General features: G+C 47.5%; 1 protein-coding gene across 2 annotated transcripts in view; it reads right to left on the bottom strand.

Annotated features, from left to right (window-relative positions):
* Positions 1-4,339: 4,339 nt before the first annotated feature.
* Positions 4,340-18,986, bottom strand: part of LOC138282949 (E3 ubiquitin-protein ligase TRIM39-like) — a 197,095-nt gene continuing 182,448 nt past the window's right edge. For both annotated transcript variants that reach the window (XM_069221016.1, XM_069221014.1), the window contains one exon: positions 4,340-5,874. In XM_069221016.1, coding sequence (XP_069077117.1) covers positions 5,345-5,874 — 530 coding nt within the window. In that variant the 3' untranslated portion in view covers positions 4,340-5,344. The remainder of the gene's footprint in view (positions 5,875-18,986) is intronic.

An 18,986-nucleotide genomic window follows, 5' to 3' on the forward strand; every position in this document is an offset into this window, starting at 1 on the left:
GGAGCCATAGGGACGTGACCGCCAACAGAAGACCGCCAACAGAAGACCGCCACACAGAAATGTGGGTCGTAATTCTGGGGGCGGTGTTCTGCTGGCGTGGCGGTTGACCAGTCTCCACTTTCCCGCCGACCGCCAGTGTGGCTGCTGGCGGTTTTCCGGCAGAACGCTCCCAGCGGTCGGAATACGCGCAGCGGCATACCGCCGCGGTCGGCGGTCTTTACCGCGGCGGTAACTCGCCGGTCTTGCGAAAAGACCGCCAAGGTCAGAATGAGGGCCATAGTTCTTAAGTACAGGAAGATACAAGGAAGAGGCTATATAGCCAAGAAAGGCGCAACCCTTCTAGGTTGGATACGTCAAGCTGCCCTGGGAATTCTGTTGAAAAAAGGAGCAAAATAACAAATTATGTTAGTAGACAGTTGCAGTGAGGCTGAATGTTGGGTCAAGACATATCCCAAGGTGTTTAATGAGAATTTGGCTACATTTTGAGGTTTTGAACATATGAGTCATAAAGTGTAAAAGCCCCTTCAAAATATTTCAGTAGAACACTCCTAGACCTCTGGAAGATTCAGAATAAAGACTGCTTTGGACCTGCGAGGGGCAGCCCCTCCACTATGGCGGAGGACCCCTGCTCCGTTGCTGAAAGCAGAAATGTAAAGGGCTAATTAAAGTATTTTATCATGACTTTATTTTTCCACTTTCATAGGAAAAATAAAGCCTCCTCCATGCCAACAAGTAGAGGAAGGGTAGTGGTGTGCTTCACAGACGGATATGCGCACTTAAACTCTCCACCCGGCTGTAAAATACAGCTAGGTGGAGACCACGTGCATTGTCCAACTCCCTCCCTGAGTGGCATTTCTGCCCGCTCAGGCCAATCACGGCACCTCTTTCATGCTGTGTAACAGCACAAGAGAAGTGTTGGTACTGGTTGGGGACGGAAGAAAACAAAAGGCGGCTGGAGCGGGAGTGGCAGATCACAGAGGGGCAGGTAAGTTTATCATTATTTTTTTTTACTGCCCCCCGATGCCCCCTGCTCCGCGTGCTGCACCCACACCCCCACACCCCTTCCTGGCAGCAGCCGCAAATGGGTGCTGCTTGTCTTGCAATTAGGCTCCCCAGAAGTGAATCCAAGGATCACTTGTCTGGCCTCCTGTTTGAGCTACAGGGACATAACAAGCTTGGTGGGGGGGCGGGGTTAAAGGTACCTTTTCCTTCCATAGCACCTGAAGGCATCAGGGCAAACTACACCAGTGAAAGGGCTGTAAAACAGCCTCCGGGCTTGTACAGAAACCAATCGAGATGGGATAAACACTCCACATGTCATTTTCTTCAGCAGTAAACCTCAAGAGCAAGCTCAAAACTTTTTAAAGCTACAAGCAAAATGTGGTATAAAGCAATTTTAGATCAATTGCAATATCAGGGCATAATAGCGCCTTGTCTATTTTTCAGAGGCATCTCCGGCAACTGCCATAACCACCAAGGAGCTGCACGGTACGATGCCATGCGTCCGCAAAGGAATGCAGACAAAGCCACTGATAGGGAGTGCCCCATAATACCCATGGCCCAAATTGCCATGCATTTCTCCTTCCTGTGGTGTGCCAAAACGGACAGGGGCACCACCAGCGATGCTATGGGGGGCTACACAACCATAGCATCCCCTGCACCCTGTAACTCTATGTTTTTGGGGTCACAAAATTTAGGACCCTCCCCCGAGGACTTTCAGCACTATTTCCAAAGCACTCCCTTGGCTGGAGGTTTTGCTCTTCAGCCGGGAGGGCACTGGTTCTACGGCTGCATATTGTGTGGCCTCAGAGACACAGCAAAGCTATATTAACTGTTTAGGTTGACAATATTTTTTTTCATCAATTTAGAATTGCTTTATTGATCTTCACAAGTGTATATATAGATATTGATTATAGTGAAATCATGGAGGTTTTAACATGTGGATTACTTGTCTTATAATGTGGTGAACCTTTGACAGAGCCAATAGGCTTGCTCTATTTGTTGTTGGGCTGACTTTTTGACAAAGCCATTAGGCCTGTTTTATTTAAAGTGATGCTCCACATATTGTGATTTGCTATCTGGTATAAGTGGGGGGAGATGTGTGGGGTCAAATGTGATTGCAGAATGTAATTTAAGGTACATCTATCTGCCTTATGAATATTTATAAATTATGAGTAATACTTGGTAGGGTGCGTGTAATAAATCTACTTTTCCTTTCCTAAATAAAAAGCACTGACTGGCCACCATACATTGAATGTTAGTATTGCATGCCTGAGAACGGTGATTTCTAGCCCACACCACCTCCCCTGAGTAAGCCTTGGACAGCTTTGCTTCACTACCTGCGAGAGAGTAAAACGCTGCAATGGGGTACTTGGTACCCAGTAATGGGAAATGTTGGCCTCACATCCTGCACAACTAATGACCCCATTTCTTACATCACTCATGTGCTTAAACAGCATCCCCTGTCCCTTCGGAACACAAAGGTAGCCCACACCACATATATCTGCACTGATAAGTACCCTCCAGTCTTACAAAAGAACTAAGATGTTTGGTTCTTCACTCAACTCAGTTTTACAATAAGTAGCATTAATGTACTGTAATTACTTTGGTATCCTTCAAAGGACTCAGCATTTTAGGAAGAGGTTGCTGATCAACCAGATATTGTGATTCATATCACACACGTCAACACATATTCTTATGGTTTTATCTGACTTTAGTACCAAGACTCCTGGGCTAACCACTCTGTACTTCCTAGTGGTCCTAGGACCTCCATGTCACACAATGTTCCATCTCCTCCCACAATTCTTCCCTGAAGTTCATTGGCGCCTTACACATCACATGTATAGCGGAAACTGCACTGTGTTTAGGAACAATTGTATACTAGAATCTCTTCAGCCTACTTAGATTCTCACTAAGTATCTTAAGAAACATTTCTACCCATTTCTTTGGAAGGAGATCACGTGAACTGACCAGGAGTCAGCCATGACTCTTATTTGTTCTCCATTTCTGTTCTTACAATATGGAGGCGTTCTCTTCTTTCCCATCTAGTGACCGTCCCTTCAGTATTCTCTTCGAAAATGTTCAATATATAGTTACCCTCTTCCTGTCCATCCCCTTTCAGATTTTTTGCGCCGCATTTGCGTCGTTTTTTGACGCAAAAACGGCGCAAACTTGCAAAATACCATTGTATTTTGTAGGTTTGCGCCGTTTTGCGTCAAAAAGCGGCGCAAATGCGGCGCTAAAAAAAGTATAAATACGGGCCCATGTTTCTGTACCTTCTTCCAGCTTCACTGGATTTGCAAACATGGGCGAAATGAACTCTTTTTTTTCATTTAAAACATGTTTGTACCTAAGCTGGGCAGTGTTTCATGTTTCCCAAGGTGTGATTTACACCCACACCTGTAACATACACTGTCACCAACTTCCCTGCACTCTGTTTTCACCACTCGCTGGTTTTGTGTTTTCTAACCCGAACAGACTTGGAGTAGTTCCTTGTCCTTTGGACGTTGAGTCTTATTCTTCTTACACAACATTGTGTCCCTAGATCCAGGACTCTCCCTCATACACATTGCGGATTGTCCAATCTTTCTAGCAATATTCGAAGCTAACTTCAGATCGGGCTCTTTACCACGGACAACAATTGTTCTTGGATTTTCTTTTTATTTCTAGGAAAACATTTTTATGGGGAGAGACTATTTTGCTGAGGGTTTTATACAACAGAGCATGTTAATTGTCAGTCTCTAGAGCCTCAGACTCTTATCTATCACATTTTTCACTTGTTTTACAAATATCTTTAGAATTGTTCTTTCTTCAGGGTCCAACAACGTATGAACATTGAGTTTTATTTCGTTTTTTTAGTAAACACATCTCCATTCACAGCATCAAAATACGTTTCAAAGTCTTCCTTCCACTGTTGCCAGTCGAGAGATGTTGTCCCTAAGACTGACAACAATAGCGGAGTCGAGTAGCCCCTTCCACACTCACAGGATGGCAGATACTTTGCAATACAGTCTGCTAAAATTCAAATGTGCATAATATTAAAAGTTGCTGTTGGGCACGATGGATGGGTTTTTGCATCTCTGGCTGTTTTTAATTAACATTGCTCTCTCTTTTTTTTTTGCTTTACCCTTACCTTGAGTAATAGGTACTTCTCTACAGTATGCGTCAACAACATTAGGGGCAAATCACTTGTCCCTCTAAACATTTGGGGATTGCTCTTGAGAACATGGCATGGAGTCTCTTGCAGAAAACATGGGCCCGTATTTATACTTTTTTAGCGCCGCATTTGCATCGTTTTTTGACGCAAAAACGGCGCAAACTTGCAAAATACCATTGTATTTTGTAGGTTTGCGCCGTTTTGCGTCAAAAAGTGGCGCAAATGCAGCGCTAAAAAAAGTATAAATACGGGCCATGGTGTCCAGGACAGGAGATGCAACTAGTGCTGATGTGTGAGGTGCAACGAGCGATGACGTGTGAAGTTCAAGGTGCGCTGACGTGTGAGGTGTAACGTGCGCGTGACGTGTGACGAGCAAGGTGCGCTGACGTGGGAGGTGCAAGGTGCGCGTGACGTGTGACGCAGGTGAACCTGTCTGGCCCATGCGTTCACTGCTGAGCCTGTCATCAGCGCTGGTGTGGCAGAGGAGGCCACACCTGCTCTCCGCTGGGAAAGGAGACACTCTAATGAAATCTGTGCCAAAGATGCACAGGAACTCCTCCACAGGTGATGGCAGATTAATACACCTTCCAGGAACCTGGTCAAGCTGTGGTGAAGGTGATGGGGCAGAGCGCAGGTTGACTCCGTTGAGTGTGTGCAGTGGCGCTCAATGTCTGGACAAGAAAAAGGCAAAAAGCTGGAGATGCACAGCCCTCGATACCAGTGAAAAAACAGAAGCACATAACGCAGTTTGAAACACTTAGTTCACAAGATCAATTTCAGAGATTCTGCTGGCACTTCACCACAGCAACAACTGCCCGGGCTTGGAACCACAGAGTTGTCAGCTACTAACAGAATATATAACAGAAGAACCAGAACCTCACACTGTGCTGGACGTCAGAAGTGCTTGTAATTGTAATCACAGTGCTCCTGAAGGGAAATTTTATATCAAATTAGAAGCAGAAGAAGTTTAATGTGTCCTGGGGGATGAAATCTCAACATATCCACCTACCAGAAGCAGGGGCTCCCCTCCAGCTACACACAAACATTAAGGGCTCTCCCAGAGGAGGAAGCTTGCAAAATGCGAGCAGTGGGGAAGGTGTTAGGGCTGCAGCTCTGATTTAGGGGCCCAAATTATTATATTTCTAAAGGAGGGTGACACATATGAATCCAGAGTTAGGAGTCACCATTTTACACAGGGGCTGTGGCTCCTATGCCAGCTCCAGCTCTGCTGCTCCCCAGAGACTGAAGATTGGGAAGAGCCTCTCTGTGAAGGGGGTTTGGGGGTAAGTGTAGAGAAGCTCCAAGGAGTCCGCATTGTAAAGGGACCTGCCCCCCCTCATAGTCCAGAAACACCCCCAGCTTTGTGGGATTCTCATGTGGAAAGAGAAGTGTCAAAGGGGAGGTGAGAGCCCAGTTTTGACCCTCCCATCCCTCCACCACCCAAACTCCCCACTTGGGTGACCATGGGATCCATTCATTCCTCTCCACATTCTCTGCTGCGACCCCCACACACCATCCTCCCCCCTCCTGTAGCAGCTTCACCTCCCAGTAATGTCTGCCTGAGGTGAACCCCTCGCTCCCCAGCACACATGGCCAGTAGGTGAATCTCTTGGGGGTGTCCGGCATGGGCTGTTCTTCATCTGTCCATCTCACATGTCTCTCCTCTTCAGACAGGAGGAGCCGAGGATGCGCTGTGTCTGGATCCAGAGTGACCATTGCTGAAGAGAAAAGATGCATAATTAGGGACTTACGGCATGCAAATAAAAGCTTTAATTGCTATTCTTATTTTATGTTTGTTGGAAAATGGATTACTGGTCAGGGCAGATAAGTACCTACACTTAGCAATAGGCCACGAACCTCCACTTATCTCCAGTTAGGTCTCAATAAAATAAACCCAGCTCAACCCTTGGTAGCTTGGCAACAAGTGACAAAGCTTAACTTAGGAGTCTAGCATTAAAAAATCACAAAACAGTAAATAAGTATACCACAAAACACAATAAAAATCCAATACCAATTTATCAAAATAGATTATTCTTTTATCTTTAAAATGACACCAAAATGAATAAAATCGGAAAAGGAGAACCGGAGATATGATTTTTTAAAGAATTAGCGCCTAGAAACAAAAAGCGCCAATCTGGTCATCTGGTCGCACCTCGACGGGGGCAAAGTCAAAGTTTGAGGCCGACCGCAATGGAGCCCTGCTTGGCTACAGCAAGCGGGAGGCCTCAGTCAAAGATTTTCTTCACCGGGGCAAAGTCACCAGTCCGATCCGACCTCCCTGGAGCCCTTCCTTAGATATGCCTCACGGGAGCCCTTGGTGAAGATTCCTACGTTCGGATGTAGATGATTTTTTGGGATGAAAATCTTCGTCCAAGCTCAATCTTGATCTGACGTCCCTAGAGCCCTCCTCAGATACGCTGCCCTGGAAGTCCCGGTCAACTTTTTACCTTTGGACTTAGTCACTTATTTGGAGCTTTTTCTCTCTGGCGTTAGTAGACCCTCCACAGCAAGCCAATTTTGAGTTCACACCGTTGGATTGAATTTCCAGGAGCCTGGAAGTCCGGGCTCCGGAGCTTTTCAGCAGGACGAACCTGCAAGTCAGGCCGGGTCGCGGTCGACGTAAGCAGGCTTGACTCTTGACGGCGGGTTGGTTCCTTTATGGAGCTTTTTTCCAAAAGTTCTCCCATCTTCTCCAAACTTCTGGATCTTCTTCCAGAAGTTCTTTTATGGTTCTTTTGAGGTCCACAACTCACACCAAGGTTCCAGAAGCTCTAAGTTGCTCCTTGAGGGTGCGGACTTCAACCCCCACAATGCATCTGGCTAAAACTCCGAAACAGCCACTGGCCAAGGGTCAGCTGGACAGTTTATTTAGGTTCTGAGGCAGGGGACTCTGGTTTAGCAATTTTTCACCTGTTGCAAATAGGGAGTCCCTCCTTGAACCAGTTGAAGCCAGGTAAAGTCCTTCTTGTTTTGGAGCCCAAGTGTGCAGCTAGGGCAGTCCTTCTGAGTGCAGTGTACAGGTCAGGGGTCCCGTAGGGAAGTCCTTCTTCTTCTGAGGTTCTTCCTTGCAGGAATCTCGTAGGAACTTGGTGGGGATCTCAGGTGTGGGGCCAGCTCTGCCATTTTTATCCTTGCTCCTGGGTGAAAAACAGGGGGCTCCTGGTTCTCCAATCAGACGCAGGGTCCTTCCCCCCGTAATGACCGTTTCCTGGGAAGTGTGGCAAAAATCAATCCCAGGGAGCACCATTCTTCAAAAATCCATCATGACTGAAACTGATTTTTGGACGTTACATCTGGCTGAGCCCACCGACTGGTGTGGCTAAAAATCTCACACACACCCCTCTACTGCCCCCTCATAATCTAATCATCAAGAGGGCACCTAATTGTCTGGGTTTGCAGGATGTGAGGGATGTGCTGGGCTACTCCAAATGTCCTTCCTTGCCTTTGAAGACCAATTTGGCAGCTCTACCCACTTCCTGCTTCCCCATCTGCTGAGGTAGTACTCCTCCCCCAGGCACATTCTTTGTCGTCAGCACAGGCTACTTCACTTCTCATCAAGGCAGCTTGGACAATCAGAGAAGGGCACTACAGGGCTGAAGTTGGCAACTTTTCAGACAGAGTTTAAAACTCTTTACCTGAACTAGTTATATTAAATCCAACAACTGTAAGTTGTGGGATTTATTATAACAATTAATTTGATACCAAACTTGATATATCTGACATTTAAGGGGACTTCGTTAATTAAAATAAAGTCTCCCCATGTTAGCCTATGGAGGCCATTCATCACAGTGAGGGAAAAACTAATTTGGCTGTTTTGCCTCACCAGGGCTTATAAAACTATTTTCATAAGGTCCCTGCTTATAGTTACATGGCACCCAATCCTAGGGGGACATAGGGCACACCCTAGGGGTGACCTATAGGTACAAATAAGGTAGTTTAAGACTTTGGAAGTACTTTTAATTACAAAGTCGAATTTGCATGTAACTTTAATTTTAAAACAGCCAGCAAGGCAGGGATGCCTTTAAAATGACACTGGGCACCTCAGCAGTGCACCTATGGGGACACTACCTATGCTGGGGTCCCTAAACCTACATGTCCTACCATATACTAGGGACTTCTGGGTAGGTTGACTTAGCCAATTATAATTAGCCTAATTTGCATACTCATTTTATACAGAGCACAGGCCCTGGGACTGTTTAGCAGTGTCCAGGGCACCATCAGAGGCAGGAAGACACCAGCAAAAAGTGAATAATGGGGACAAAAAGTTAGGGGGCCTCTGGAATCAGCCCTGTTGCCTCAGAATGTTCAAGTGATTGACAGAGGAAAAACTATCTGGAAGAAGCGGTGAGTGGTTCACATGCATTCCTATTACAGCAGGAGCTCCTCAGACTGAGGCACTGCACAGCTGCTGTGCTTTTCTCTTAGGTATGGCATTTCAACAACATAGGAATGCCACTTTATAGGGAGTTGAACAAAACACATATGTTCTTGTAATGAAATCAATATCAGAAATTAAATTCTTATGATTTCTCAATAAACTCTCTTTTCACTGAGTAACTCTGGGCGCTGTGCTGGTCAGTCCAAGAGGGAAGGGAAACCATAGTCACAACATGCACACCAGCATTCAGCAGCTTCAACCCGTAGTAAAACCCAATATTTGTAGGTGTGAAAATGCAGGCTTTCATAATTCTTTGTTACCCTTGTGTCATGAGTGCCCTGGGCTCCAAGGCTTCCAAAGGTGAGCCAGGGAAGTAAAGGGGCCTTGCTCTGTGTCCAGAGGTGGTAAGTGTGGGATCTGATTTACAGCTGGGTGGTAAAGGTGATGCATAGAAGTAAAGGTGCCCTGTTCTGTTCCCAGGGGTGAGCAGTTCTAGGGTCTGATTTATATTTGGGTGATAAAGGGAAATCCTGTTATTTCAGACGAAAGTAGTTAAACATGAGGAGAATGCACCATTCGTGTTTCATTCACCAATTTATCACTACGGTGATGGGAATTCCACTAGTGGACTCTCCTGCGTGTTTAGGTCTCCTACCTGGAATCAGAAGATTCTCCATTAGCCCCCTTCTTCATCCAAGTAGGGAATATCGAATCCAAAATATCAACAGGTCACAATATCGTGACTATAATATCAAGGGACAAAGTACTGAAAGGTAAATGCTCAGAGTAAGGTATGGATTTACTATTCTAAATTCCATAACTCCACATGTACGTGCTATATATATATATATTATATATGTGTGTGTGTGTGGAGGTAGGTCCAGAAAATGGACGCAAACTTACCTTTGGATATTTTGTCCCACGATATTGCATTCCTGATATTGTGACCCATCAATGATTTCGGGTCGATGCTTCCAGCACATATCACTCCTCTAGACCAGGCCCGTGCACTGCTCGCTCGCAAGGGGCCATTTACTCTTTCTTTGTTGATTCAGACCCAGACACTTGTCTCCATCCTGTGATTTGACATTCAGTCCTCCCTCCCTTTGTTCTCTCCCTCCTCTCCTCTTTGTTTCCTGCCCTTCTCACTTTCCCAATCTCTTGTCTTTCCTTATCTGTCGCTCAATCTATCATGACTCTATTTTTCCTTCTTGTCTCTTCCTCTTCTCTGTCTTTTTTTTTTACTTCCTGGCTTCAGTTCTCTGCTTCTCTACCTTTCCTACTATCCTCTCTATTCTCATCTATTTCTCTTACTGCCTCTCCCTCTGTCGCCTGTCACTCTTTCCCCTGCTCTCTGCCTTCTTCTCTGTCTCACTCTTCCTGCTAAGACACTCTGCACCGTTTCTCTCACTTTCTCTCTAATACATTCTTGTGTTCACCCAGGACAACTAGAATTTTTATGCTCACTAACAACTGATAAGCTTTAATACATGAAAGGTGTTAGCTGGGATTATGGACCATTTGGTGCAAAATATTCTAGCCCCTACACCTATAGGCGCTATATAACTCTAAAGCAGTATTGCAGCAGGTGAGTGGTTGTTGCGCCTCAGTCACTGAGTACTTGAAGGACAGACTATGGGTCTGATTTAGCGTTTGGCAGAGGGGGATTGCTCCCTCACAAATGCGTCGGATGTCCCATTCTCTATACTATGAATGTATTATTTCCAATGGAAATCATAATACGGAGAACGGGATATCCGTCATGTTTGGACGTAGTGACCTGTCCGCTAAACTCTAAATCAAGCCAATAGTGTTGTATTCTTCAGTTCAGTGTCCTCCCACAAGTGTCCCTTCAGAGCCGTCATTTCTCTCAGTGAGCTCTACAGTCCTCGGAAATTGAAGTACCGCTGTTTGCGGGAGGCTCCTCGGGGTCACGTGGTCTAGCCACACATCAAGGATGTAAATAAATATTGGAAACTGGGCCTATGTTGTATGTTGTACAGAGATTCAGTGAGCTACAGGAGAGTCCATTCTGCCAGCAACATGGAGAGATGCCCACTTTAGTCTGTCAGTCTGCAACTATCTTACTGTACCAGCTCTCAGTGGTCTTAGTAAGGAAATGCCTCTTTTTGTATGGTCATTCCTATATTTGTGGACTGATGCTGCTGTTTTTTTTACCCTGAACATGCCATGAGGGCTGCATACCAGATCTCAGTGCCTGTGCCCTGACCCAGAAACATGCGTGTCAAATTGACTTATACCTAATTGGCATAAGCTAACTTACTTTTGAGTTCCTAGTACCCAGGATACCCAGGGCATATGTGTTAGAAGCTCACCCCAGGGACTGCAGCACTGGTTGTGCCACCCTGGGTGTGACACGGGTAAAATAAGACTCCCAGTCGCCAATGTAGTCTGGAAGAGCAGCTTTGAACTTCTGGCCAGATTTTGCCAATGAAACTAATGGCATAGACAAACCTCCCATTATAATATGCATGTCACCCGTGTGGCAGGCCTACTGGCGGCTAAGGCAGGGTGCATCATATTTCACAGGCAGAACATATTAAAAACACTATGCTCTTGTGTTTACTGGGTAAAAACTTGGTTGCACAATTGGCGAGTACAGAGTAACACGCTGAGCCCTCAGTTTGTGCTAACTCTTGAACGGTGCGACCAAAGTTGAAACTCCAAGGTATCAAACATCTGGTTACACTAAGACCGACTTGATACTCAAGCCAAAATTAATGTAACGTGCTGCAGTGTGCAACTCTAACAAGTTACCACTTTGTTGTCTTAAGTTCCCTGTATCCCTAACAGGTGCACATGGGGTTTGTCTCCAAGACAGCTTTCTGCCCTCCTGGGGAGATGTTGTAACAACTCACAGGAAAGAAGACAAGAAGGGTCTGCATGGCTGCGAGGTGTTACCTTTGTTCGGCAGGAAGACACACAGGTGTGGGGCCAAAAGGTGAGCTCCAAAGGGGGCGACAAATGGCAAACACTTGCTCAGTTGTCTAGGTTGACAGGCTGCACTAGAGACAGGGAAGGGAAACTGGTTGCAAACCAGTTTTACAGGGGCCATGTAAGCCCCCTGACAGCCACACCTCTGCGTTGGGCTAGGGAGCACTTGACGCCAAGAGAGGGATTCTGCCATGCTGGAAGTGGGCAGAAGGGTGTGTCCTGGGATAGCCAGGTACCACACTTCACAGGAAGTGGTCATCAGAAGGGAGGGGAGTTGGTAGCCATTAGCTACCAACCGCACCCTATCCTGAGGGCATTTTCTGGGCTTAAAAGAGCACCCCTGGCACTCCGAGCTCAGATATCACCTGGACTGGGAGAAAGACTGAAGAAGGAGTGCCCTGCTGCACTGAGGAACAGACAAAGAGACTGCACCAGAATGGACTGCACTTGCTGAACCTGGTGGCTAGCAAAGGAGAAGAGCTGTGCCTGCTGTGTTCTGCTTGTGGAGAGGTCTCCGGAGTTTAGACAAAGCAAAGAGACTCCAAAAGTTTATTTGTTGCCTGACCTCCCACTCGCAGCACAGGGCCGCAACAGCTGAAGAAGCCTGCCGGAGCAAGCTGTAGTACAAATCCTCCAGCCGCCACCTCTTGTCACCGTGAAATACCAGTGACTAGCACCTGATTCAAAAAGTTGCACACCAATTCACTGAATCCGGGACAGTCATCGGAGTGCACCTTGGTCGCCCAGATGGTGAGTTATCATCTAAGGAAGGATTCTCCTGTGACCGTGATACTGGGAGACTGGTATCCCAGTGGCTACTGGACTTCTGCCAGGACCAAGAGGACTTTGAGGGACATCAACCCTGTGGCCAGAACTGACTCACCAAGTATGTGGAGCGAGGAACAGCTGCATTGCATCTACACCACCCTAGAGTATTATTCATCATCCTGTATCCCTTGCATCAGGACCACTCCATGGGAACCTACAACAAAGGAATAAAAGTGCCTGGAACTGCCTGAAGACTCTTTCTACCTTTGAGGTAATTATTTTGTGGACCTTGCTGATTCACCTAACTGACTCCCCACCAGAGTTGGTTATCCAAACTAACTTTAGCCAAACGCAATACAATTATCCCTAATGTTTTAGTGAAAAAAGTTTGAAAGTGTCATTCATTGAAAATGCCAATGCTTGTTTGCAGTTAAATGTAAAGTTGTGAATTACTATACCTTTTAAATTCTGTATCTCTGCAACTCTCTGGTGAATCTTTTTCATTGTGGTGTCTAACAATATTTAAAAATCTGCTTTATTTTTATAAGTTGGTGTCAGATTTCTTGAGTCTCTGTTATTTCTTCCTAAGTTTTGGCACTGTTTAATGCTGTACACTTGTTCTTTTTTGTAAGCCTTGCCGCTCAGAGCTCCAGCTCTGAGGACGAGCTAGAGGGTTTAACACATGAAACCTACTGGTCCTATAGGGGTTGGTAAGTGTATTACACGATGAAGCCCTACAACCACACCTTATAATACACCCTATTTCCTGACAAAGGTCAAGAACGACTGCAATTAAAAAAATAATCTATCAACAGAGTGTGTTTGGATTAATAAACTTTGATACGGGATTTGATTGAGTCGACCTCCTGGGGAGTATACATACCTTCCCCCTGTGTCAGCACCTGTGACTGACCTGGCACGGCAGGTGTCTAGGGTGCCTGATTTCTCCCCATGTCGACACCTACAATTTGCCTGGCAGGGCAGATAGCATCACTCAAGTGCCTGACATCTCCCTGTGTCAGCACCTGTGACTGGCCTGGAAATGCAGGTTGCATCCCATGAGTGCCTGACATCTCCCTGTGTCAGCACCTGTGAATGGCCTGGAAATGCAGATAGCATCACTCAAGTGCCTGACATCTCCCTGTGTCAGCACCTGTGACTGGCCTGGAAATGCAGATAGCATCACTCAAGTGCCTGACATCTCCCTGTGTCAGCCCCTGTGACTGGCCTGGAAATGCAGATAGCATCACTCAAGTGCCTGACATCTCCCTGTGTCAGCACCTGTGACTGGCCTGGAAATTCAGGTTGCATCCCATGAGTGCCTGACATCTCCCTGTGTCAGCACCTGTGACTGGCCTGGAAATGCAGATAGCATCACTCAAGTGCCTGACATCTCCCTGTGTCAGCACCTGTGACTGGCCTGCAAATGCAGGTTGCATCCCTTGAGTGCCTGACATCTCCCTGTGTCAGCCCCTGTGATTGACCTGTTAGAGTGGGCCACACCGCCCTAGTGCCAGATTTCTCCCTGTGCCAATGCCTATTACTGGCCTGGCAGGGCAGGTATCCCCTCTCAGGGCAGGTAGCACCTCCCTTTGTCAGCACCTGTGACTGGCCTGGAAGGAAAGGTGGCACCCCTTAGGTGCATGACTTTTTCTTGTGTCAGCATCTGTGACTGGCATGCAAGGCAGATATCACCTCTCAGTGGCCGACTTTTCCCTGTGTCAGCGCCAGTGATTAGCTTGGTGGAGTGGGCAGTACTTTCCAAGTGCTTGATTTCTCCGTGTCAGCACCTGTGATTGGCCTGGAAGGGCAGGTAGTACCTATAGGTGCCTGACTTCCCCCTGTGTCAGCACCTGTGATTGGCCAGGAAGGGCAAGTAGTACCTCCCAAGGGTCTGACCTCCCTGTGTCAGCATCTGTGATCGCTTTGGAAGAAAGCACCTCTTGATTGCCTGACTTCTTCCTGTGTCAACACCTGTGATTGGCCAGGAAGGGCAAGTAGTACCTAGTAGGCGCCTGACTTGTCCTTGCGTCAGCACGTGATTGGTCTGGAAGGGCAGGTAGTGCCTCCCGGGGGCCTGACCTCCCTGTGTCAGCCCCTGTGATTGGTTTGGAAGGAAGCACCTCTTGCGCGCCTGACTTCTCCCTGTGTCAGCACCTGTGATTGGCCTGGAAGGGCAGGTAGTACCTACCGGGTGCCTGACTACTCCCTGTGTCAGCACCTGTGATTGGCCAGGAAGGGCAAGTAGTACCACCCAGGGGCCTGACCTCCCTGTGTCAGCATCTGTGATTGGTTTGGAAGGAAGCACCTCTTGGAAGCCTGACTTCCCCCTCCGTCAGCACATGTGATTGGTCTGGAAGGGCAGGTAGTGCCTACCGGGAGCCTGACCTCCTTGTGTCAGCACCTGTGATTGGTTTGGAAGGAAGCACCTCTCTGGCGCCTGACTTCTCCCTGTGTCAGCACCTGTGATTGGCCAGGAAGGAAGCACCTCTCTGGCGCCTGACTTCTCCCTGTGTCAGCACCTGTGATAGGCCAGGAAGGGTAGGTAGTACCTCCCGGGGGCCTGACCTCCCTGTGTCAGCGCCTGTGATTGCTTTGGAAGGAAGCACCTCTCTGGTGCCTGAGTTCTCCCTGTGTCAGCACCTGTGATTGGCCAGGAAGGGCAGATAGATCAGCGGAGCGTGACGTTTGCTCGCTGCTGCTCACTATCTTCATGCAGTCGGGCCTCAGAGTGCCCCATGCAAGAGCTTAGCTCCGCGGGGTGTCCCGGCGGGTCCCACTGACTCACCACAGTGCAGCAGCAGTGAACGGGATCACAGTCACCGTGCACACTTCTCGGGGCCCTCTTCCCTAGTGACAGACTGCTCTGTGATGTGACTACCTACCTCGTTTTTAAACCGAATCTAGGTGAAAAAAATATCATGGGTCACCAATATCGTGGCCAGAATATTGTGACGTCACAAATACTGTGGAACTTAATTTAGAAGGTAAGAATATTGATTTTTAGGTATGTAATATTCTTATTTATAATATACTTGCATAGAATGTCGCTTTCTTGAGTATAGTTGCAAAAAACATCGTTTTGAATTAGCCTGATCCAATTTTACTTATTCTGAAATAATTGAATCATTCATGACTAAAAGCACACTATATTAGAGAGAAGTTTGGAAAGCTAGCACTATATACTAGAGTACACTGCACCACAGAGCACACTGCACTAGATGGACTGCACTGGAGAGCACACTGCACCAGAGACCACAGTGCACTAGAAGACACACTGCACTGGAGAGCACACTGCACCAGAGAGCACACTGCACTGGAGAGCACGCTACAGCAGAGAGCACACTACAGCAGAGAGCCCACTGCACTAGATGACACGCTGCACTGGATGGCACACTGCAGCAGACAGCACACTGCAGAGAGCACACTGCACTAGATCTAGTTGACACGCTGCACTGGATGGCACACTGCTGCAGAGAGCACACTGCACGGGATGGCATGCTACACTGGATGGCACACTGCACTGGAGAGCACACTGCACTACATGACACGCTGCACTGGATGGCACACTGCAGCAGACAGCACACTGCAGAGAGCACACTGCATCAGAGAGCACACTGCACTAGATCTAGTTGACACGCTGCACTGGATGACACACTGCTGCAGAGAGCACACTGCACGGGATGGCATGCTGCACTGGATGGCACACTGCACTGGAGAGCACACTGCACTAGATGACACGCTGCACTGGGTGGCACCCTGCACCAGAGAGCACACTGCACTAAATGACCCACTGCACTAGATGGCACGTTGCACTGGATGGCACACTGCACCAGAGGGCACACTGCACTAGATGACATGCTGCAATGGATGGCACACTGCACCAGAGAGCACACTGTACTGGAGACCACAATGGGATAGAAAGCACACTGTACTGGACGGTATTTCTCTGTGCACAGTACACATTACGAGACTGCTTGCTGTACTAGGCTGTACATTGCACTCAGCAGCACATTGTAATGAACAGCACAATCCACTAGACGGGACTCAACATTATGTGATTAACACTACTAGATACATCACAAAAAACAGGGGGCTAGATGGCAAATTGCATTTGGCAGCACAAAGAACAAGACAACGCAGTATATTAGACGCACACAGTACAGCACTGCACAGTACAGAGACAGCACAATCACTAATAGAGAATGGGCTAGAAAGCAAAACAGTGCTCTACAGCGTATTGCACTAGACAGCAAGCACACTGCACTAGAGTGCACAATGCAGTGCACAGCACAGCACACTGCACTAGCCAGCACACTGCAGTAGACAGCACACTGCACTAGAGAGCACAGCACACTGCACTAGAGAGCACACTGCACTAGACAGCACACTGCGCTAGAGAGCACACTGCACTAGATCACATACTGCACTAGACAGCACACTGCACTAGAGAGCACAGCACACTGCACTAGAGAGCACACTGCACTAGACAGCACACTGTGCTAGAGAGCACACTGCACTAGACAGCACACCACTAGACAGCACACTGCACTAGAGAGCACACTGCACTAGACAGCACACTGTGCTAGAGAGCACACTGCACTAGACAGCACACCACTACACAGCACAGTGCGCTAGAGAGCACATTGCACCAGACAGCACACTGCACTAGATAGCACACTGCACTAGACAGCACACTGCACTAGAGAGTACACTGTACTAGACAGCACACTGCAATAGACTGCACAGCACACTGCATTAGACAGCAAACTCTACTAGAGAGTACACTGTACTAGACCGCACACTGCACTAGAAAGCACAGCACACAGCACTAGACAGCACAGCACACTGCACTAGGCAGAACAGCACAACACACAACAAATTGTTTCAGGTGCCATAATTAACACTGACAGATTGGCCCCAGTGTCGCGTGATTACCCCCCACGCTGTTGCATTCCCTGGTGACTTGTCGGTCCGTGTGTGGCGTGCACTGATCTGATGAGGTCCGATGGTGCAGCTGATTTTAAACATTAAAGCTCAGCCACCACTGTCTGAGGACACGAGGCCTGACGATGGCCTCGTGGACAGGTACCACAGGAGGCCGAAACGTCAACATATGCAAGTCAGCCTAAGAACCAACAAACGGTGCAGTGCACGTGGGATCCAGGACTGCATGTCAAGTCCCCTTGTGGCTGAGGGGCCCTTGCATACTCGTGCACTGAATAACGCGTGATATTTGTGGGAGTGATGTTGCTGTCACCCTCCATTTAATAAAATGTTATTATGGTTTTGTTATTTAGTATTGAAAAAAACGAATTTCGTGAATAACTACTTTCTGTATTATTCTCATCTAACCAAGAGTTCACCTTCATATATGCAAAAGATGATAAGAGCACTTTGACTTTATTTAACGGAGGTTGGATAAAACGGAGACCAATCTGTGATCCGTAGGTGCTATCATTCTTAACTTATTCCTCCAATAGTTCGTTCTCGTGTTCTGTATTTAACTGAGAGCACACGGTACTAGACAAACACTGGTGCACACTGGTTAACTTCAAACGCCCATAATGTGATACGTAACCACCCAGCAGACATAATATCACGACATTCCGATCATTTGGTCTTTGTATTAGTGCACAGTGGGTGTTGGAATCTAAGTTGCTGGGTCCATTCTCACTAGTGCATAGTGGGTGTTTCTCACTAGTGCACAGTGGCTGTTGGAATCTAGGTTGCTTGGTCCCTTCTCACTAGTGCACAGTGGGTATTGGAATCTAGGTCTCTGGGTCACTTCACATTAGGTTGCTGCGTTCCTTCTCACTAGTGCACAGTGGGTGTTGGAACCTAGGTTCCTGGGACTCTACTCACTAGTGCACAGTGGGTATTGGAATCTAGGTCTCTTTGTCACTTCACACTAGGTTGCTGGGTTCCTTCTCACTAGTGTGCAGTGGGTATTGGAATCTAAGTTGCTGGGTTCCTTCCCACTAGTGCACAGTGAATGATGGAATCCAGGTTGATGGGTCCCTTCTCACTAGTGCACAGTGGGTGTTTGAATATAGGTTGCTGGGTCTCTTCTCACTAGTGCACAGTGGGTGTTGGATCATAGGTTACTGGGTCACTTGGCCCTTTCACAAGATCACAGAGAATACATCGGTTTTACTGTATGTGAGTAGTGATGATGGATCACAGACTGAACGTCCTCATGGATCTGAATCATTGTTTGTAATCCTTGAAGTGCTCAATGTCAGGCTCAGTGTTGCCAACATCGATGGACGGTGATGAGGGAGGTGGGACATGTTCCACTTCAGGGAGGCGCTCACTGGTGTGCAGGACAACTTGACCTTGTCTTCCTCGCTGGTCGATAAATCATCTTCCTAGACCTGATCACCCAAAGAAGATGCAGAAAACACAGCACCTTGAAGAAATGCCTGTGGGACCCTGAAGAGCCTGTGTTACTGGTCTGCCTCAGAAACATGAAACCGGATCACAACGGGGGGCCTGACCTTTAGGAGCAGACTGAGGGTCAGGGGTCCTGCAGAGAAGCTCCTAGGACTGGGGCAGAATATCTGGGGGGGCTCCACTGCTCCAAACGGTGGAACCAGCAGTCAGAAAGGGGACATGGTAAGAGGGAGGCAATGAGGCAGGAGGTGCACTGATCCTGGAGAGGGTGAAGTGTGGAAACCATTCACCATCTTCGAAAAGCACCACATGCAGAAGATCCTTTAACCCTGC

This window comes from Pleurodeles waltl, chromosome 2_2 (assembly GCF_031143425.1).
Source record: "Pleurodeles waltl isolate 20211129_DDA chromosome 2_2, aPleWal1.hap1.20221129, whole genome shotgun sequence".
In the NCBI taxonomy this organism is placed as follows: domain Eukaryota; kingdom Metazoa; phylum Chordata; class Amphibia; order Caudata; family Salamandridae; genus Pleurodeles; species Pleurodeles waltl.